Source organism: Orbicella faveolata, unplaced genomic scaffold (genome assembly GCF_042242905.1).
Source record: "Orbicella faveolata isolate gen_17 unplaced genomic scaffold, um_ofav_v1 contig_47, whole genome shotgun sequence".
NCBI lineage: Eukaryota > Metazoa > Cnidaria > Anthozoa > Scleractinia > Merulinidae > Orbicella > Orbicella faveolata.
Genome location: NW_028301577.1, coordinates 23,212,857 through 23,234,833, shown reverse-complemented (window position 1 = coordinate 23,234,833; position 21,977 = coordinate 23,212,857). Strand labels below are relative to the sequence as shown.

Here is a 21,977-nt window from a genome sequence, read left to right as displayed (position 1 = left end):
TCTCGATTGCTGATTGGTTATACCTCAGGGGTCATATTATTTTGCATGTGGTTTGTTTATACCCCTTTTGTCTTTGTTTTACCGTGTCAAATGAAAAGTTCTTATTGGTGCATTTCAATCCTCTATATTCGACTAATGGCACATAAAATTTGTCGAACTTCACTTTAGTTACATTCTCTCATAGACTATTTCTCGTGAGGTTTGATTTCAATCATGTCTGGTCGAGGTAAAGGAAAGGCAAAGGGCACCAAGTCCAAAACACGCTCATCCCGAGCAGGGCTTCAGTTCCCCGTCGGTCGTATCCACCGTCTTCTCCGCAAAGGCAACTATGCTGAGCGTGTTGGCGCCGGTGCTCCAGTGTATTTGGCTGCCGTGCTTGAGTATTTAAGCGCCGAAATCCTCGAGTTGGCAGGCAACGCTGCTCGTGATAACAAGAAGACAAGAATCATCCCCCGTCACCTTCAGCTGGCTGTCCGTAACGACGAGGAGTTGAACAAACTGCTCGCCGGTGTCACCATTGCACAGGGAGGTGTTCTACCGAACATCCAGGCTGTACTTCTGCCCAAAAAGACCGAGAAGAAACCGAAAGCCTAAATAAGCTTTCAACCACAAAAACGGCTCCTTTAGGAGCCACCAAATATTATAAAAGTCGTGACCAACGAATTTACATACATTTTCCTCATGTCGAAATATTAATAACCCCGCGCTTTATGTATGCGACACGCACGGAAAGCACAAAGTCTGCTTTTAATTGATAGAACCCAACGAATAGGTACTGCAACATTATTTTTATTGTATTTTTCTGTCTTCACAGTATACAAAGGCGGTTGACTGTATTTGTTACCGGTCTTTTCGTGCCTACGCTCGCGAATCTATCTGTTGAAACACTCGCGCGAAATTTGAAACGAGCGTTAAAGAAAATGCGCCAAAGAAGTGACTTCATGACAAATCAGGCCTCTTGAACTGGCGCAAGAAAACCTTGGGCAAGTCAGGTTAGGAGTACTTGCTCCGCCACAAAAAAAGAAAAGACTAGTTTACTCGAGAGCTAGTTAAAAATATTGGAGTAGGAATGATTCGCAGACAGACGGCTACATTTGCCACAAGTCGTTCGACCTTCGGCTCTAAGCGAGGCGAGGGGGCGCTCTCCTACAAATAAAGACAATTTTGAGGCGTTCTGATATTGCTATGTAACTTATAAATCACCATGGTGGGTCAGGGAACATATTTTATTGGTCATGACTTTTGAGAGATTTGGTGGCTCCTAAAGGAGCCGTTTGGTTGTGTTGACAGACTGCAGTCTAACCGCCAAATCCGTACAGAGTGCGGCCTTGTCGTTTTAGAGCGTACACCACATCCATGGCTGTCACAGTCTTTCTCTTGGCGTGCTCGGTGTATGTCACAGCATCACGGATCACGTTCTCAAGGAAAACTTTCAGAACACCGCGAGTCTCCTCGTAGATCAGGCCTGAGATTCGCTTGACACCGCCACGACGAGCAAGACGACGGATGGCTGGCTTCGTGATGCCTTGGATGTTGTCACGAAGGATCTTTCGGTGACGCTTGGCGCCTCCTTTTCCTAGACCTTTGCCTCCTTTACCGCGACCAGACATGTTGATTGCTACTTGTGTAACTGAGATATAACCGATTTGAGACCGTTTATTTCTCTTTATATGGTGGAGAATGACCTCTCAGAAAACAACATAAGAATGTTATATTCCTATTGGCTGGCTTCATACAAAGCCAAGGCCCAACTTCATATTATTAATACATGCAGCATTACCATAAAATATTTGCTTTCATTCACACTACACGCGCGTGCACATTCTGTAATAATTGGAAAAAATTGCCCTGAATAAAACCTTCATAACATCTTAACGATAACTATTATTCATCTTCTATTTTACTGTAGCGATTTTTCTTTAAATTATCGAAAAAGTATGTCAATGATTGAAAAAATATACCTTCAAGGTTGCTTCGGATCGAAATATAAAATACAGGCACAGAACCGTGAAATTATTTGCTATTTTTAGAACGGACCAATCATATCTCTTAATTTTAAACCAATCAGAGTCAAGCCCGCCAGGTATAAATCCGTTTGTAACGTACGTTATTTCGCCATTGTCAGATATTTTTGACATCGAATCGCGAGGATGGCTCGTACAAAGCAAACCGCTCGTAAATCAACTGGTGGAAAGGCTCCACGCAAACAGCTCGCCACAAAGGCAGCTCGTAAGAGCGCTCCTGCCACCGGTGGAGTCAAGAAACCTCATCGTTACAGGCCTGGAACAGTCGCTCTTCGTGAGATCCGTCGTTACCAGAAATCCACCGAGCTCTTGATCCGCAAGCTGCCCTTCCAGCGTCTTGTGCGAGAAATTGCTCAGGATTTCAAGACCGATTTGCGTTTCCAGAGTTCCGCTGTGATGGCTCTTCAAGAAGCTAGCGAGGCTTACCTTGTTGGTCTGTTTGAAGACACCAACTTGTGCGCCATCCACGCCAAGCGCGTCACCATCATGCCCAAGGACATTCAGCTAGCCCGCCGAATCCGCGGAGAACGAGCCTAGAGTGGATTACATCACTTAAGAAAACAAACGGCTCCTCTAGGAGCGACCACATTGATAAAAGCAATGACCGATTGATCTATCAGAGAATTATCTCTAGATTCTAGCTCCAACAAAAGCGTCGGAATCCCTGGCACATGATCTGAGATTTGTACGATAGATTTTTGCAGCATTTTAAAATCGCCACCCAATTTTCCGAAAGCCACATGCATATGAAAACAAATTACCTTTCGCTAGGTGTAGAAGACTTGAATATAAGGTTCTTTGGAAAAATTTTGTTAATGGAAACAATGATTCTTTTCCCGAATCCTTTGATCTAACAGTGATTTGACTAGCCGAAGCGACCCACCGAACAAGTTGTCGCTGGCCGTTGATAACCTTGTCTCGTTGTTCGGTAAGGCTATTCAAATTGAAACAAACTCTTTACTCTGTTTCTACCCTCCATTTTAGGAGCAATGTTATAACTTACTTCATTTAGATGATTCTCTTCTAGAAACTAAAATGGAAGAGTAATTTTAGACATTGTATGGCACGCGTTGGAGACTGAAAATCGCAGATTGCACCATAGTAGTCGTCGCCGCCAGAATCTGAACGAGATCTTCGAAACAATTCATCTAAATATTTGTTGCAGAAGCTCTTTATAAGCTCAGTATTCAGGTCCTTTCCACAAAAGAAAGGTTACCCTTCCGGCACAAACAAGGTTTCTAGAATTTGTTTCAGTTACTGCGTTACATTTTTAGTCTGTAGATGGGAATTTTTTGGCTTCGTTATAATTTGGCGCGTGGCGTGTATTGACGCGGTACAGAACTAAAGTAATGTGGTGTTTCAAGTACTCCACTCGATAAAAGAGAAAATATATGCATGTGATATTTAGTTTTCATGTGAGTTCGCCTAGAATCATGTGCATAAAAATCTAGCTGGTGTTGAAATTCTGAATAAAATTCTTGCTAAATACCCAATAATCCTGATCAGTAAACTTACGTTTGTGCTCAGATTGTTGTGTTTACAAAATACAAAAACCAAGAATATTAATCGAGCATATTGGATAATTTTTATCACTCCATTTCAGAGCGCTTTTGCTTCTCCGCTTTTTAGGACCACTCTCTTTACGATTTAATTTCAAAAAACTGAGATCGCGTAATTTCAAAGTGACGAGAAACATTAGATAAACACCTTTAACTTGGCCGCAAGCGATGGAAAATGGACGACTCAGTAACCACTGAATGTAATGTTGGCAGTATGTAACGTATGTCATTGCATACTATACTGGCTCTAACATAATTAACAGTAAAATTCTAAGTATCAGCTTTCTTATCCCTAGTAAGTAACGCTCGCGTCTTCAAAAAACGTATCACGTTTGCTCTGTAACAAGCACAAGTCTAACAATTTGGTCGAAATACAAGTACAAATGGCCGACTGAGGGGTCAGAAGGAGTGTGTCCTTGTTGTTTAAACTTCAGAAACGTTCAGCCTTTAGTTTACTTATCAAAAGGAGTATGGCTAACTCTATCAAAAAGAAGTAATGTTTAGGAATTTATATTTCCTAAGATTTACGATTTTTTGAATGACAGCGACCTGAACTGGAGTTATTTAGCAGTAAAGGCGAAATATTGGCTAAAAAGTTTCTGCTTTGTTAACTTATACGCTTTAAATTTATACCCTTTTTTCAGTCCTTATCCCAAACCATTTTTACATTTGAAACTTGAAAAATATTACAGCTACAAACTGTTAAGCTATGTTCAACATAGCTAGCGTTTAAGCTAGCCAGCTAGCCAGCTAGCGTTTAACACTTTTTTCTGCAAATATTTGCGAGGTTCGCGACGCCATTTTGTCTCTGTTTCCTCAGTGGTCCGCATGCGACGCATAAAGTTTACCTTCTCCCCGAGGGACCTTATTGAATCCCAAGTAGAAGCATATCACCTAGTCTGGGTGATATGCTTCTGATCCCAAGCGATAGTAACGTTCGACGTTCTACAATTACAAGATGTCCGAAGCAGCAAAAGTCTCCTAAGAAGAATCCGGCAGCGTCTAAAAAGCCGACTGAACATCCGCCTTATTCAGAGTTGATCAAGGCTGCCATTGTAGCACTGAAGGAGCGAAACAGTTCTTCTCGCCAAGCCCGGGGGGGAGGGTGGGTACTCCCAGAAAAATTGGGTGGGGGTGTGCGGCCCGCTACCCAAAACCTTACCCCATTTATGACCAAAGTATGCGATTTTCCCTACCCTCAGTTCATGACCTGACCAAAACCTTGATACTCTATATATGACCGTTTTGGCTAGTAAAGTTTCCTGAAACATAATTTATGATGGGCTTTTGTTGATTGTCTTGTCGATAATGATGAAAAAGTAGGTTCTTCTATAAAACATACACAGGTGGGTCCTCACGTGAAGATGGCTTTGAAAAGAAGTGCTGCCAGTGGAAAACTCCTACACACCAAGAGAATTGGTGCCTCAGGCTCCTTCAGGGTGCCGAAGGAGGAAAAGAAGGAGAAGAAACCAAAGAACAAGCCCGCCTCCGAGACAAAGAAGGTCAAAGAAGCCCGCCGCCAAGAAGGCAGCGCAGAAACCTGCGGCAAAAAAGGCTGCAAAAAAACCGGCAGCAAAAAAGGCGGCAGCCAAGAAACCTGCAGCTAAAAAGACCCAGCGGGAAAGAAATCGAAGCCCGCAGCTTAAAAACCGGCAGCAAAGAAGCCAGCGGCTAAAAAGTCCCGCAAGAAAGCGGCCAAAATACCCGCGACGAAAAAGCCCGCGAAAAACCTTCACTTTAAAGTACACTTTGAGGGTTTCCCGTTTCAACAAACGGCTCTTACAAGCCACCAAATGTTATAAAAATCAATGACCAACAACTCCTTTTTTGCGCCTCATCCGAGTAACTAAAGTTTTGTAATGCGAGTCTGTTATCACCGGCATTTTCGAAGTTCTAATTTCCAAATGCCAGCTATGTATGGGCCATGCCGGCCCATGCGCCATTGGCCAAGCGTGAGGTCAAGATGGCTGGATATTGGCCAAGTTGTTTTTTTGCCTGTTTATGGACCGAGACGGAGTCGAGGTCCATAAACAAGCAAAAAAAAGAACGAGGCCAATATCAAGCTGAATATATGTGTTTATTCTTAAAGTTCAGATTCAGAGAGAATTTAATTAATATTCTGCATTCAGAGAAAATTCAACATCCTGTTTACATGTAAAAGTCGCTATAATTTATCTATAATTAATGATCCTGTTGTGAATATCTTTTAAACGGCATGTATCCAGTTACTTTAATCATGTTGGTCCTAAAATTAAGAGATGGCTAAACAGCGAAGAAAAATATAATAGGGATCCCAGTGATGTCAGTCGAACTGGGTCCGCAAATTATCGATTTTGTTAGGTAGCAATTAATTCTGGACTTGTACTTGCAGGTTTTGTTTGAACCCAAAATATTGCATACTAAAATAGTGTTAAAGGAATCAGCATGTAGTCATTTCTTGGTCTGCCATTACATCGATGATTTTCCGCTTTCTTCCTTTCTTCGTTGCCAAGGACGTCCCGCCCCTGGGGTCTCTGATGAGGCTTGAATTTCCCCTTCTCCACTCCCTTGGGGGCCCAAGGTTTGGGGAGATATTCCCGTCATGCCTCACGTATAAGGCAAAGTCTTGTTTGTACCTGCAAAACGAAAAGGAGATTTCTGTCCGTTGATTGGTTAAGAAAAGGCTTGTATGGAGGGCAGTCGTTTGGTTCTCAGGTATGTTATAACAAAAAGGCCGCGTCCTTTTTCTTGTGCGTAACATAGTTCGCGTGTCGTTGTTTGTGGCCAACATGTTCTTGGTGCAAATGCAACCGAAGTGCTCACTTTCAGTTGAAGTGTCCTTGTTCCGAATTCCACTTGGTTACAAGCGATTCTGTTTTTACCGGTATGGGTTTTCACGATGGTTGTCAAGGAGAAATGGAAGAACATCAGTTCTATTTCAGTCCGCAGAAGATACGGCTAGGATCGATCGCAAAAGGTTTTTCTCGATCGAGATAGATCAGTCAAAAACGCGTGTGATTGTGCACTTAAGTAAGTCTTGAACTTGCTTTGGTCTGTGCGTTTTTAGGGATCTTTAGTTTTCGTTAGAATTTTCATGTTCAGAAAGTTTATGGTTTGCATTATGTTACAGTGAAAATATCTTTCAATCCAACGCCACGCACTTGAACTTTGTCGATCGCGTATGAGAAATTAGTTTTGCCGAAAAAAATTGATCACAACAAAAAGTTCGACCCAGGCTCTTTCACCACTTGAAAGGAATGAAGGCGTGGTTGCCAGGTTCAAAACTTCCTGTTAAATTATCACGTGATCCGTTGTGTTCGTTTCGTTCGCTTGCAAAATGGCGGTTTGATCGGCTGAATTATTCGGCATTAGACCTCGTATTTCGCCCATGCCTGACCATTTCCGCGTTTGAAAAGATCAGATTTTCACGACGATATCGACCTGTAACTGGTCTTGCGGAAAATGAGTACGGAAAAAGGAGAAACGAAGAGAAAGAAGGGTTTAACATGGGCTGAAGCGGCGAAACAGGTAAACTGCAATGGTGACACAATGAACCCAGTGTCAGCTGACTCGACCCTCTGTGATTTGCCTTCTGTGCTTGTTATTGTCAACTGAGTAATTTCATTGTTGCTTTTAGGTGCTAGAGAGGTCTCTGGAACCTCTCACTCACAAAGACATCCTCAAGGTTATACAAGAGGAAGGTTTGCGCGATTTAAGGTGAGTGCGTTTGGACCGGTAGTCGCCTGCCGACCTTAGTGCTACGCGATCTCAGTTTATGTCTGTCTCTATATGATTGACAGGGGATAAAAGGATGGTGGGAGAGGTCGCTTGATAAGTTATAAGATAATTTTCACACTCTTTGCAGTTTTTGGTTTTAGCACAACTTGTTAGAACCTACGGCCGGAATCGAATGGTTCTGTGGATTTACACGAAAACAAACTACTATTTTGAGAAAATAAATCGATTGCTGAACTGACATCATTATTCAGTCGGTGGTTGAATTAAGAGGATGACATATTCAATGATCCAGAAAAAAACCTCTCAAAGATACACTTAAAAATTTTAGTTTTCTAGTTATGACTGATGGATTTGTCGATCGAAAATCTGTGTTCGTGTTTTCTTTGAATGAACTCAAATTATGGAGAGGGAATGGGAAGGAATGCTGTTGTTGCAGAACAGAAACTGAATCATGGGTCTGACATCTGCTTTGTGAATGCCGATACCAATTTGGCTAAAAGCCAGTACAACCATGAGTGCAGCTGTACTTTTCTATCTCTTTGCTACGAAATAATTAGAAGTGTTTTGCCGCCTGAATGTCCACTCGCTTGTTAAACTTTTTGACCTTTTTGACATATGTGCGATGTGTCAATGATAATTATTGTTGGTTTAGAGAGACTTTCTGGGTTCAATTTGTTTCAGCCGTTTAATTTGGTACAGTAAAAGATATTAGTTTTACAATTTGAGGCTTTAGCAGGAAGTGTCACAAGTTTTTTTTCAAAGGTTGAAAATTATGTTGTGTAATTTTACACTTGGTGCAATTGAAGAAACTAGTCATAAAAGGGGATAAGTGACGATTTTGGTTGCTTTTCTTTTTTCTTGCTCCAAATTAGCTGAATTTTTGCATGTGGTCTTGAATGTAATAGAAAAACGTGTTCCTGTATTTTTGGCGCTGGTTTTTGCTTTGCTTTATAACAACGCCACTAGGAAAACCAAGTGGTTTTTTGCATACGCAATATCCTGAAAACGAAGCAAAGTTTAGCGGAAAAACTATGGGACATTGCTAAACATACCTAAACAAAACTCTATGCGAAATTTGGAACGTTTTCGACAAAGTTCACTTTTGATTAAAATACCTAACCCCCCTTTTCCCGCCGAGGCTGCAAATAAACGAAGCCGGGCCTTTGTTATGATAAACAGAGCCGATCCTTTGTTATAATAACCAAGCCAAGCCTTTGTTATAAGTCGAAGTCTCGCCTCAGTTTATCATAAGAAAGGATCGACCCGCCGCGACCGCAGGGACTTTGATCTCACTTAGAAAGCAGCAAAATGTCAATTTCACGCAACGTATAAGCTCAAAAATGTTAATTTGAGGTCTAAATAGGTTAAAATGTTGATTTCACGTTAACGCGTGACGGCAAGGAGGTTGATTTCACTTAGAAACCAGCAAAATGTCAATTTCACGCAACGCATAAGCTTAATGATGTTGATTTCAGGTCTAAATAGATTAAAATGTTGATTTCACGTTAACACGTGACGGCAAGGAGGTTGATTTCTCTTAGAAACCAGCAAAATGTCAATTCCACGCAACGTATAAGCTCAAAAATGTTGATTTTAGGTCAAAAAAGGTTTAAATGTTGATTTCACGTTAACGTGTGACGGCAAGGATGTTGGTTTCACTTAGAAACCAGCAAAATGTCAATTCTACGCAGCGCATAAGCTCAATGATGTTGATTTCAGGTCTAAATAGGTTAAAATGTTGATTTGACGTTAACGCGTGACGGCAAGGATGTTGGTTTCACTTAGAAACCAGCAAAATGTCAATTTCACGCAGTGCATAAGCTCAATGATGTTGATTTCAAGTCTAAATAGGTTAAAATGTTGATTTCGCGTTAACGCGTGATGGCAAGGATGTTAATTTCACTTAGAAAACAGCAAAATGGTAATTTCACGTAGCGCATAAGCTCAATGATGTTGATTTCAAGTGTAAATAGGTTAAAATGTTGATTTGACGTTAACGCATGATGGCAAGGATGTTGGTTTCACTTAGAAAACAGCAAAATGGTAGGAGCCCATGATGGGCTCCTGAAAATGGTAATTTCACGCAACGTATAAGCTCAAAAATGTTGATTTCAGGTCAAAAAAAGGTGTAAATAAAAATAAAATGAAACATAAACATTTCAATAAGCACTTTTCCAAATACGGCAACGTCTTAAATGGCTAAAAAATCACGAGATAAAACATAGTTTTCGACAAACGCGATTGTAGCTTTATGTCACGCACCGCCATAACTTCCAAGTTCAAAATGCGCTGGTACCTCTTATGCCTGATGAGAAAACAACCTTGGTGGCTGTTTAGTTTTGGATTTAAGAATTTGATGACTCCACGTGAAAACGCTTTATAAATAGGGCTGACAGATTAACAGATTAACCCTTCTGCGCAACGTACCGGTCTCCATACATCTGCATGTCCCCTGATCCCAGAAGCTCAAAACACTACAAATCATGCCGATTTGAAATAAAATCAACGCAAACTGGATCACAGATCTGTTACAATCGATCGCCACTTGCTGGCCATTATTATATTTAAATCTAGTTACCAGTTCGAGAAACATCGGCAGAACGTAATCGCAATGCATGCCGGGAAGGGTCTTTACACCTCGTGCGCGGGAAAACATGGCGGTCGATACAAGACAAATTTTATAAGTCTAAAACCAGTTCTCGCTTTCCAAACTTTGACGCTAGCAACACTTGGCAAATGGGCCACAACTCACCAGAGGGTATTTTTCTTGGGCAAGAACTGCTCTTGGACTTTGCTACCTGGCTCGATCTGACTGCCTTCGAAGTTTCAGAACACGTTTTGATTCTTTAAAACGTGCTGATGACTTACGGGTTTATCGAGGCTTTATGATGCCTCTCAACCACCAGGCAGGCATACAAGGTACTTTAAAACAATGCTTAAGATATTAGTTGACAGAGCTCTAATGCGGCCCATCTCTTGTTTGTTTGATGGCATTTCGTTTGATGCTCGATCGATTCACGTGTTGTGTTCACGTCACAATAACCGGTGTAAACAATCCATTCCCAGATTTCCACTCTATATGCTGTGGGATTTGGTTTTGACTTCATACACTATAAACAGTCTGCCTGTTTGCTGTTCAACAAATAAACTCCTAAAGGCATGGCTAGGAAAAGCCAAGTTTTTTGCCTACGTTTTAACTCGCAAACAAAGCAAAAACCAGCGACAAAAATACAGAACCACGTTTTTCTATTACATTGAAGACCACATGCAAAAATTCAGCTAATTTGGAGCAAGAAAAAAGAAAAGCAACCAAAATCATCACTTATCCCCTTTTATGACTAGCTTCTTCAATTTTGTATTTTGCTTTGTTCTGATGTATGGTAATACTGTGAAAACACCAAATTGTACCAAGGTTAACAGTGAACTAAAACAAATACATGGATTATGAATATATATTTCAAAGTAATTTCTATTTACAAGGCTAAAAAAGGTTAGAATATATATTTATTTTATCGGTAGTTCGGGAGAATGAGAAATGCTGTGGGAATACAAGCTGACAGGCAAGTGTTTCCACAGGTTTTTCAAGTTCTCCTAAACTTTCACGAGTGTTTCTATTAATCAATCAGATTATGAGCTCGAGATTTCTATCACGTAATAGTTGACAAGGGTGCAACCCGAGTCAACTATCATGCATAGAAATCAAGAGAATAGAAATACAGCATGGGGAACATGTTTTCTATTTCTTTTAGAAAATTCCAGTGAAAAAAAGAAAATGACTTCTTTACTTTGATCATCAAAATGTAAATTCACTTTGCTCGTGCATCATCATGTCAACGGCTCATGCTAGTTCTGTGTTTCTATTGAGTTGTAGTACAAATCTACTAACATTCTATCACGAATTCTGTTCTCTGATTGGCTACGCCACTGGCATCTATTCTGTTATAGATATTGTGTAGCGTGGCAGTGTGCCCTTGTTAACAAAATGATGGCTGTTTCTTGGCGTTTTCAAAGTGTCTGTGAAGAGGATTTAGAGAAAGTTTTTAATGACTAGTAGATTTATACTAAAACAATTAGATTCACTCTCGATTTCTACACAGGATAGGTGACGAGGGCGCAGCCCGAGTCAACTATCGCACAATAGAATAATCTTGAGCTCGTAATCTAATTGCCTAATAGAATCACAATTTTAAACCAGTGAATGCACATATTTTATTTTGGCTAATTTCTAATTCATTATATGTATATTTGACAGCCGTGGGACAGCTCCTTTAGCATGTCTGAATGCTATGCTTCACACCAACTCTCGTGGTCCCAATGATCTCTTTATCAAGGTGGAGGGGCGAATGAGCTGCTACAAACTCAATGTAAGTAAACTTATTCATTTTTTTAGTTGATTTTTAGCTATTTGGCCAAGGCAATAGTGGAATGGAAATTTGATATTGCTCATTCAATTTATGCAATTTGTGAGTTAAAGTAAATAAAAATTTAATAAATTAAAATACCCTCGGCAGTGTTTATAGCACAAAGACTAGTGGGGCCAAGCAAACAACTGAAAGAAATAATTCAAATCGAACATAACATTGTTACAGTCAAACCAAGTGAAGCGTACCACTCAAGATTACATTAATGAATTGATTATTTGAATATTGAACCTGCTAGTCGTTTCAAGAATGCAATTATTATAATGAATTGATTATTGGAAAATTGAACCCTCTGGTCATTCCAAGAATACAGCTAATGGATTTAATGTTCAAAAAAATCAATTTAATATTGATTTTTGAAATGACTAGCGAGTTCAATATTCAAATAAGCAATTCATTATTGCATTCTTGAAACGATTAGCGGGTTCAAAATTCAAATAATCGATTCATTAAATATGTAATCTTGAGGGGTACGCTTCACTTGGTTTGACTGTAAGAATCCCAACTGGCTGGAGGCAGACCAGTTAGCTATTTACAAGTGCAGCGGAGGATTTGAACTTGGGTCTACCTTAAATCAAATCCAGGAGGTGGTCAGAGTGGAACTCGAACCTGGGACCGCTGGATTGCAAGTCTGACGTGCTGACCACTTAGCCATGCCAAATTATCCTTTAAATGCATCCCTGGCCTTGTAATTTGAATGAACCCTTTATCTGTCATCTGCTTGTAATTTTTAGTGTTTGTTGATTCACATTTAAGTAATTCCTCTGTACTACATATAATATCCTGCACTGTCCGTGTCATTCTCTATTATTTTGTAGCCCAACAGAGTTGAAACCTTGGAAGAAAATTCTGGTATGGAATGTTTTTGCATTTGATCTATTCTGCTGAAAAATAATATTTTTGATTGTGGCTGTTGTTTAGTTATAAATTAAGTGTGGCAGATGTTTATTCACATTTTCTTAAATGTCTTACTGTAGTGCAAGATTCTGACTCCGACCTCATGGACATGGCTGACGACTCAGAATTTAACATGTTCCTCGACAAGGACAGCATAAATGGCCCACATCTCCACAATGGCAAAGTGAAGGTGCCCTTGGGAACGAACGATATCATGAAGCCGCAGCTAAAACCACCCCCGCCCAATCCGCCATCTGATCTTAAGCCAAAAGTACCGCTCACCAAAGATGGAAGGCTGCAGAAGAAGCGTGGTCCCAAGCCAGGACCACGTAATCAGACAGCAAATAAAAGGCCACGTTTAACGAGTACACGACCTGTTCCAAAGATGGTGTTAAAAAATCTCAAAGTGGGTACTGTTGAGAGCGGCACAGGTGCAAGTGGAAAGAATGGCAATGGGAAAGTAAGTTTTGCGATGTTTGACTGTCCAGTTTACACTGATAGTGATACAGTTAAAACCTGCGAGTAAGAACCTGCTTTTTTGAAGTCTGGCAAAATAGGTTCTTTTATTTTTGGTGTGGTTATTGGCAATTTAGGCTGAGTAAGTTCTTAATTAGGTTCTTAATTTATATGAAAGAGATACAGTTGTTGATTACCAGAAAAATAAATAAGTTTGGGTTGGCCTTGCACATGCAGTGTATTTATTCACAACTGTAAATATGATGCATTTTCGTGTAATATAAATTTGCAAACTTTAAGTCGTGCTCCGTTCAAATGTTTATCGTAATTCTGCCCAAATATAAGAATCCGCTTGTTCTTGTTTGTCTAAACAGGTTCTTATATTTTTTTATATTAAAATATGGCAAATTTCTCCCAGCAGGTTCTTAAACCGCTTAATGGTTTTTACACATGGTTGTTTACTGCAAAACCTTGACAGTGCATTTCAGTTTATGATGTAGATACATAGATGGATGGCAAAAGTTTTTTTTTTTCGAAGTTTGTGGTTTGCAATCTGTCTCAGTTTTTCTTGATCATTAATTAGCATACTTTGTTGCCTGGGTTGCCTCGGGTCAGGAACAGTGTAGCCAGGGAAAAAAATCTTCAAGGTCAAGGAAAAGCCAAGGAATTTTATTTTGAACAAGGGAAAATTGATGTTTTGAGGAAAAGTCAGGGAAAATTGAAAGAATTTAATACAGGTGATTTAATACTATTAACTGAAGGCTAGAAAAAACATTTGGGGCCACTTTGATCTCAACGATGTTTTTCCTTGATGGAGAAGGAAAGATAAAAATATATAACATTAGTATGTTTGTTAGCCTATATTTAAGCTTAACTATACAAAAAGTATGATGGCCTTTGTCAATTTGCAATAAAAGCCTGAAGGGATTATACATGTAACTGCAATATGTGTACATTTATCACCATTACTCTGAAGTGGTCTTGTGTTTTCTTAAAGAAGGATATATATAATTTACTTTTGAGAACTTGCTCGTTTCAATGTCCAAGAATTTAGCAGCCCATTGATTCAGAATGAAAATTTGTTTATGTCCTGGTCACTTTTTTCCTGACCCTGTCATCCCCATAAATAATGAACCATCCCTAATGGGCAAGAAATGATGTAATGCAAATATTGCTACATTACATATAAATCATGAAGTAAATTAGTCGTTCGAACTTTAAAAGTAAGATTTATTAGTCTATGCCTGAGATTTATCAGTTGGTATATTGTGAACCTGACTGCAGCATTTGTCCTTATCAGTAAATTTATGAAAGATATCTCTACTTTCTGTTCCAGGTAAAAGCTCCGTGTGCCCTTGTTCCACCCTCATCCAAACTAATACCTCCGTCAAGTGCATCCGTGACTGCCAATGCCATAGCAAGCCACAGCTTTCCAAGGCCTCCAGGCTCTGCCAATGGTGTGGATGGTAAAGAAAAACTAGAGAAATTTTCTGATCTTTGGACAACTTCAAAGGTGGGTTACCTGTAAAGATTTCTGGTTTTGTCAATTGTTTATCTTTTGAATCTAGAGAGAGATCACAAATGTCTTATTTACTGTTCTGTACATAACAACAGGGGGCTAAGGCAATTGACAATGGCAATGCTGAGGACAATGCCTCTTGAAAAAGAAATTTTTATTTTTTACCTTCAAATTTGGCAATTACCAGAACTGTGAACTCTGTATTACTGTATAACTGTCAGTCTAAAAACTTGCTTAAGCTTGATATGTAATGATGGCATTCAATCCCAAAAGGAAATACAAAACATTAGTTGTTGTTGTTCCTGTTCCTCACAAGATGCAGAACATGGATATTTCACTTTGCTGTTCACAGAGGACAGCAAAGAAACAGAGAACAATTTCTACTGTATGTTCATAGCCACTGTTCTGCTCATTAAACAATTTTCCTCATGGCTTAGTAAGCTCCCTGATACAGTACTTTGGGAAGCAGGCAAATAGGTTTGGTTGTTGTGCTGTTTAATTTGCTAAGCCTGGCCATTAATAAAACCCCTGATGCTCACAGAATAATCATAACGTTAAATGTTTAGTTAAAGTAATACATGTTCCTGTGTTTTAATTGTTGGCCTCATTTAATTCTAGCCAAGACGATACAAGAAAATGAGTGTTGGTAAGATTTTTAAGATTTGTTTGATAAATGATTATACATGTATTTCAATCAACACAAAGGTGTAATTATTAATAGTGCTGCCTGCACACCCACGATATTGTAAAGACAATTCTTGTAGTAGCAAGAGTTATGGTACAAGGACCTGCATAAATTATGCTGGCATGAAACAGGCATTTGAACAAGTGATTTGCTTGTGAAACTCTTGCCTTTTCTTCATACAAAGATCTCCAGGAGACTAGACAGAACTTCACTGCAAATTTCTGGGCACTTTCTCACATTTGTTCTTGTTTTAAATGTAGTTCGTGCTAATTTAAACAGTACGATATTGCAACCTTGCATTTTTGTCCATATTTTCAGCTGCCCAGCTGAAGAGAACCAAAGAAGGACGAGTAGATATCCAGTCCCCAGACTCCATTCTCATTAACATCCCCCTTCGTGTGAGTATCACAAAATGTATCGACTAGCATTTGCCACAGCCTAGCTCAACAATGCCTAAAGCAAAAACTTAAGTCAGATTGGAAGGATGTCCAGTCTACAAGTGAATACATGAAATATCATATATTTGAACTGTGGAGAAAGATATGAAGACTTGATTGATCATTGCAGTTATGCACGACACAGTTGTGAAATTAAGCCGGAATTTTTTTCAAGCATAATTTCACAACTGTTTAAGTTGTTCATAGCTGCAATGATCAATCATGTCTTGATGTCCAGTCTATTAGGTTGGTACCCATTGATCAGTGAGAATTGATGACAATGCAGGCACAGATCGAGGACAAATAGTGGCCAATTTCTGTAACAAGGAGCTCTAAATGAGCCAAGCCATGCTCCCTCAGGAAATGATTTGGATTTTGACTCCCTAAAATTCCCTCTTCCTTGGTTTCTGAGTCATTCAGAAAAATCCAACCAATTTCTGTAAAATGCTTGAAAATGGTATGGAGTGTTGCGTGCAATGCATATTAGATGCATATTACTTGCAAGAACTTATAAACATTGCTGCAACCATCAATCCACAAGGTGGTACTCATACAGTCTTCAGCCCTTATCATCCTGATCTACATGTAGCAACACCCTGTGCAAATGTGAGAGAAAAATCTATCTTTCCTTTCTGGCTTGCTTTTTAGTGTGGATTTTAGATGGCTATCAGTTATTTAGAAACTGGCACAATTTGTTTCCTACAACTCATTTTGGTCATTATATTTTGTTTAGTCACTTATAAACCAGCGCACATTCAATATGCTTCCACCATGGTATCAGTACCAGTTGGTGATGCTGCTACCTAAAGTTGACAAATCAATAGGACCTGACGGAGCACTGAGGTGTGTGTTTTACAACATAATGAGGAAGAATTGTTAATACATAATGCTTTCTTTTTGAGGGAGCAGCAACAACTGAACATTGCATATAACAGGCTGTAGCTTGTAGTTGTCATTACATGTTAACTAGTACACAAAGAATTTCATGCATTGCTTGGTGATTCCATCGGAAAAGTTCTGTGGAGTATTATCAAATTGTCAAACTGTGTGCGCTTGATAATCATGCTATGTATAATGCGAAAATGCCATAAAAGATGAGGGTCACTTTCTTGTTTTTTTTGGGTTTTTTTTTTTGCACAAGTTGGTTGGCCCTTTTATTAACTATTCAACCTGCAAAAATTTACTAAGAACTCAAGTAGTCTGAAAGGGGAAAGTGTATAATTTCTGAAAAAAAAAAATCATTTATTACTTACCATATTTGTGCCATTCAACAAAATAGTCTTTGGTCTTGCATTATGAATTAGATTATGAAACAAATGAAAGAATTTGCTGCAAGCGCCCATACACGCAATTTCCTAGCGATGCTAATTGAGATGAGAAATTATGTGCGACAAGGATGCACTATATCAGTGGAATCTGCCATTGACCTTACTGTAGTCCAGTGAAAATATACAGTACAGTGGAACCCTGTTAATCAGGTCAGCAACGGGCCACAAAGATCTGGCCATATTAGCGGGGTGGCTACTAAACGGGTTCTTTAAATAAGAAAATTCATGATTGACTGAGCTTATGTTCAGCCAGAATAAAGTAGTGGCAATAACAAGGTGGGTGTATTAACAGGGTGATTGTAAGGCAGGGTTCTGCATTATAACATTTAAACAAAAATGCACTTGTGGTGATGATCTGGCAAGAACTCTACATGTATATCCTACACGCGTAAAATAGACTAGCATGATTGTTGGTGATAATAAGAGGTTTTCTTGACCATGTTCCTGTGATGTTTAGTAAATATCATTTCATTAATGTTCTTTTTCAGACCATCACACACTGCATTTACTAATGAGTTCTTTGCTAGCGCATGCCATTCATGGAAGGACCGGCTTCAGGATGGTGAGGCTCATACAACATATCTCTTATTGATATAACAAGAGAATAATGACTTAGCATGTTTACACATTTTGTTCATTCAGCCAATGTGATTAGTGACTAGGTAAAGTCTGCATATGAGCCAAGTGGCCCATCAGGCCAGAGCTTATCCCAGATTCTGTAGCATGAAATGACTAGGAGCATTTCTATTCCCCCCTGGATGGGATGCTAGTCCATCGCAGGGTTAAACCCAGCATTAAATTTGCCGGTATCCAGTTATACACCTGGGTTGAGAGAGGCAGTGTGAGAGTCAAGTGTCTTGCCCAAGAACACAACGCAATGTGCTCGGCCAAAGCTCGAACCCGGACAAGTTGATCCGGAGAGACAAGTGCACTAACCATGAGGCCACTGCACCTCCCTTGATTAGTGACTAGGGAGCAGGGTTAATGCAGTGTTGAGAGCATGAATTCACCTCCCACCAATGTGGCCCAGGTTAGATTCTAAACAGGGCTCAAAGTTTGTTTTTGGCTTTGGGAGCACTTGTGTTACCAGGTGTAAATTTTCATGCACACTCCCAAAATTTTAGTTTGGAGAATCCACTTGAAACTTATGAAAGGGAAGTGATGTAACTTTATTATTTAGAGCCTGGTTGTGTTACATCTACATTTTACATTTATTCTTTGAAGCTTCTGTTTCCTGTCTTACTGGTCAGGGTATGTAAGTATGGTCCAGCAAGGAAGCAGTCACACTGTTCTTTGGCTTTTAAGGTGTGCTGGTGCGATCACACATGATGTTTTTAGGCACAAAACCAAAAATCTTGTTGCATATGCGACCAGTTGGTCGTTAACTTTGAGCCCTGTGACAGTACACCAGTGCCATGTTTGGGTTGAGTTTGAGTTGAGTTTGGTGTTGGTTCTTGCCTTACTTGGCCTCCAAGAGATTTATTGCGGGTACTCCAGTTTTCCTGAGCACTCCTACCAAAAACCAACTTTTCCAGATTCCAATTCGACCTGGATAGAGGAACGGCAAGAAAACCACCCAGGACTGGTGTGGCTTCCTCTTTAAGCACTGTAATTTATGTTTCATTTGGCATTTCCCTCTGCTTGCAGGTGATTTTATGACTGACATGCAGCAAAGAATGAAACAGGAGGAAGAGAGGCTGGCTAAGTTAGATCCCTGGAAGGTAATTTTTCCATTTCCTTTGCTGCCTTCAAATTTATCATTATCATTATCATTATCACTATCACTATCACTATCACTATCACTATCACTATCACTATCACTATCACTATCACTGTCACTATCACTATCATTACCATTATCATTATCATTATCATTACCTTTATTCTTCTTATTCTTCTTATTATTATTTATCTGTTTCTTTTCATCTAATAATATTCTTCATCTCAAGGTCTGCATGGTTGTTTTCTTTATCTTCTTACAATCTCTACAACTGCACTATTTACTTTTTTTTTTTTCGTTCATTTGTTTAGATCAACTAGAGTGTTGAACTTTCCTTTCATGTCCTGTGTTAAAACTTATTTCAATTGGATTGTTTGGCTTTTTGTGGCCCTGGATGAAACTGTATTGTGAGACCATTCAAACGAAAGCTGTTTAGCCGTTCTTTCATGTAGTAATGTTTGGCATGTTGTGCAAGGTGCTTACTTCTAAGTCGGCAAGTGTGACCATTCAAGTGAAAGCCATTGAGCTTGTTTGTCATGCTGTACAAGATGATTCTTTATTATATCTCTCAGTTAGTACGCGCGCTGTGATTGGTCAATTTAGCGGGCCATAATCGACTGTACGGCCCGCTGAAATTTAAAGCTGTTTTTGTTGCCAAAATGTTTCGTGATGAATCGCCAAGTGTTCTTAACATTTTTAGCAGGTAAAAGCTTAAAACTCTCTTTTACTTCTGAAATTGAGTATTAAAACCTACTAACGATTTAGATTTCGAGGTTCGTCTGAAATTTGAAGCCGTTCTGTGTGAATAGAAATCGTTCCCGAACCCGTCAGACACCCGTATCTTACTAACCTCGTTTTCTCGGTCCGTACTGTAAGTTACGGATCCTGGTTTTTTTTCACCTTCGATTTATGCCCCGCGCGCCTCGCGCTTGGGCCATAAATTGATGGGGAAAAACATCGGTTCGTAACTTACAGTACGGCCCTCGAACTCGGTTAGTAAGAGGTATATCTTCAATGTCCGTGGATGAAACCCCGGTATACGACCATGTAAATAAATGCTGATGTTAACTGGCTGCCTGGCTCCGCTAGCCCCTATGGTTATTCCAGGCAGCTAGTACCCTAATTTTCACTTTAATATTTTCATTGAACATTGTAATTTTTTTTAGCAAGAGTACGTACATACAAAGGTTGATTGATTGATAATGAAAGCTGTCGAGAATCTCCTGCACTGGTGTTTCTTCCGTAGCAGCCAAAATGAAATGAAAATGATAGATACCTTTTTTACTCTTTGAATCTTTGTACTCTTGAGAATGGAAGGGCTAACGACTACTTTTGGCGCCTTGATTTTCAGCTTGAAGCCCTGTTTAGTTAGCTTTTCTTTCTTTTCACCTTACTGTTTCTTTTGCAGGCTAAGTTCTTTGAACCTGTCTGGGGCAAAAAGTAAGTTCTTTTCATTTTGCTTTGCGAGCAAGAGAAAGAGTATTGGTTTTGCTTAGTAAACAGCAAGTTTGCTTTACAGAATTTGATATTATGACTCAATTTTGAATTTCTCTTTTACAGGAACCTTTCCGAAGACGATTCTTCGCCCCAAGACCTAGCTCGTTCCTATTTCACCGCGCCACTTGCCCCGGCCCCAGCCTCTTCACCCAGAAGTACGATTACCGCTGGTCATAAGGATCCCAGTTACGGCAGGTCACAGTTCTCCCCAGCTAAATCACACAGGATCACAAGCGCCATGATACAGCCGCTGACTGTACCTGTGCAAAAACTGCCATCGCACTGCCTTCCCAAACGGGTGACGGAGTCCAGAAGATCGGAGGCGGCGAAGCAGCTCCGAGCAAACGCCCGACCGCCTCGGCAGCGGTCCATACCCATTTTCAGGATGGTCACGGTAGCTGTTGCTACGGAGGCTTTGAAAGCCGTAACAACTAGTGCGCCGCCAAATATGCTTACTGCTAGCACGGCATACGCCAAAAAACGGACAATCAAGACGCCATGCAGCGAGGCTGGTTCTAATAGTTCCTTATCCATGGATTCATCAGCGACTTCTATTTCTAGCGCGTCTATACTCTCTAACGATGGAGTAGAGCTGCGTTCGCCGTCCTCGCTTATAAAACCGAGACCGCCGTCGCGCGCTGCTATGCGTCAGCAAGCGGCGGCTAACAGAGAGAACTTAACACGTCGGGGCGCTGTTTCGGGCAGCGCCTCGAAAAGTGGTTCCACGTCCACCGTGGTTTCCGCCAAGAACTTCAACAGGTCGATGTTGCTAAAAAGTTGTTCATGCCGGTTAAAGGCGATGGAGATTTGCAGAAAATGCGGTGCGTTCTGCCACGACGACTGTATAAACACAGCCCAGCTTTGCAACGCTTGTGTAAGCGTGAACTAAGTGCGCGTCTTCGACGATCACAAAGAAGTCACTTTATTCCCGTCCTTAAATTTATTGTCATTTGGTTTCCTCAACTCAAACAAGGTGATGCAGCATTGCAGTAACAAGTGTTTTTTTTAATTCCAGGTTCCAATATTCTCAAACCGCCGTGTTTGGTCTTTGTTTGTAAGATATAGCCCTGTCTTTTTTTCGAAGTATGAAAGGTCTACCAAGTTTAACTCGACGATGTTTCATGTAACTAGCTGTATACTGGAGAACGTTTTTTTTAATTTTACAATCGTTGATAGTCTAAAGAAGAGACAGAACAATTTATTTGAATTATGTAAGATAACATATGAATGCAAAATATTGTAAATAGTAACCCAAATGACCAGGAAAGTTGGATTTGAAGCAAAAAACTAAAAATTTATTATCAATGAAATCTGTTGTCCTGGTGTGTTTTTAATAAATAAAACGTGAGGCGGCTCGTGGTTTGAACTCAACAATATATATTGCAAGGGAAAAGTAGTGTAAGAAGAAATGTTTTGGGGATCTATGCTTCCGCACAAGGTTGAGTTTAGGTCCGTAATTTAGAAATAGGCCCTTTGCAGGATCCGGTCACACGGTACGGAATTAATTACGCTGGGACGCAAGTTACGCAGTGGGACTTCCAAAACAAGGGAAAGTCGGGCTGGACTGGTACGAGTTCCTTTGTTTTGGAAGTCCCACTGCGCAACTTGCGTCCCAGTATAATTAATTCCGTACCATGTGACCAGATCCTGCAAAGGGTCTGTTGTCTTAAAAAGTCTCGTGCCACTGTTAAAAGCAACACTGTCGAGAAGTTGACCA

At 40.0% G+C, this 21,977-nt stretch overlaps 3 protein-coding genes and 2 pseudogenes across 3 annotated transcripts; 4 read left to right on the top strand and 1 right to left on the bottom strand.

Annotated features, from left to right (window-relative positions):
- Positions 1 to 128: 128 nt before the first annotated feature.
- Positions 129 to 1,875, top strand: LOC110060940 (histone H2A pseudogene; annotated as a pseudogene).
- On the bottom strand, positions 1,213 to 1,610 carry LOC110060942 (histone H4). Its single transcript, XM_089280174.1, has one exon. It carries the CDS (start codon positions 1,608 to 1,610, stop codon positions 1,299 to 1,301), a length of 312 nt encoding a protein of 103 aa, XP_089136300.1. The 3' UTR covers positions 1,213 to 1,298.
- Positions 1,876 to 2,107: 232 nt separating the features above from the next.
- On the top strand, positions 2,108 to 3,554 carry LOC110063114 (histone H3). Its single transcript, XM_020770062.2, has one exon. It carries the CDS (start codon positions 2,151 to 2,153, stop codon positions 2,559 to 2,561), a length of 411 nt encoding a protein of 136 aa, XP_020625721.2. The 5' UTR covers positions 2,108 to 2,150; the 3' UTR covers positions 2,562 to 3,554.
- An 888-nt stretch (positions 3,555 to 4,442) lies between these two features.
- On the top strand, positions 4,443 to 5,385 carry LOC110061032 (uncharacterized; annotated as a pseudogene).
- Positions 5,386 to 6,850: 1,465 nt separating this feature from the next.
- LOC110060937 (putative Polycomb group protein ASXL2) lies at positions 6,851 to 21,615 on the top strand. Its single transcript, XM_020767744.2, has 13 exons — positions 6,851 to 7,090; positions 7,200 to 7,279; positions 11,553 to 11,664; positions 12,540 to 12,573; positions 12,699 to 13,078; positions 14,411 to 14,587; positions 15,212 to 15,239; positions 15,597 to 15,676; positions 16,449 to 16,558; positions 17,532 to 17,605; positions 18,691 to 18,764; positions 20,172 to 20,203; positions 20,324 to 21,615. Exons 1-13 carry the CDS (start codon positions 7,025 to 7,027, stop codon positions 21,147 to 21,149), a joined length of 2,073 nt encoding a protein of 690 aa, XP_020623403.1. The 5' UTR covers positions 6,851 to 7,024; the 3' UTR covers positions 21,150 to 21,615.
- The last annotated feature ends 362 nt before the right edge of the window (positions 21,616 to 21,977 follow it).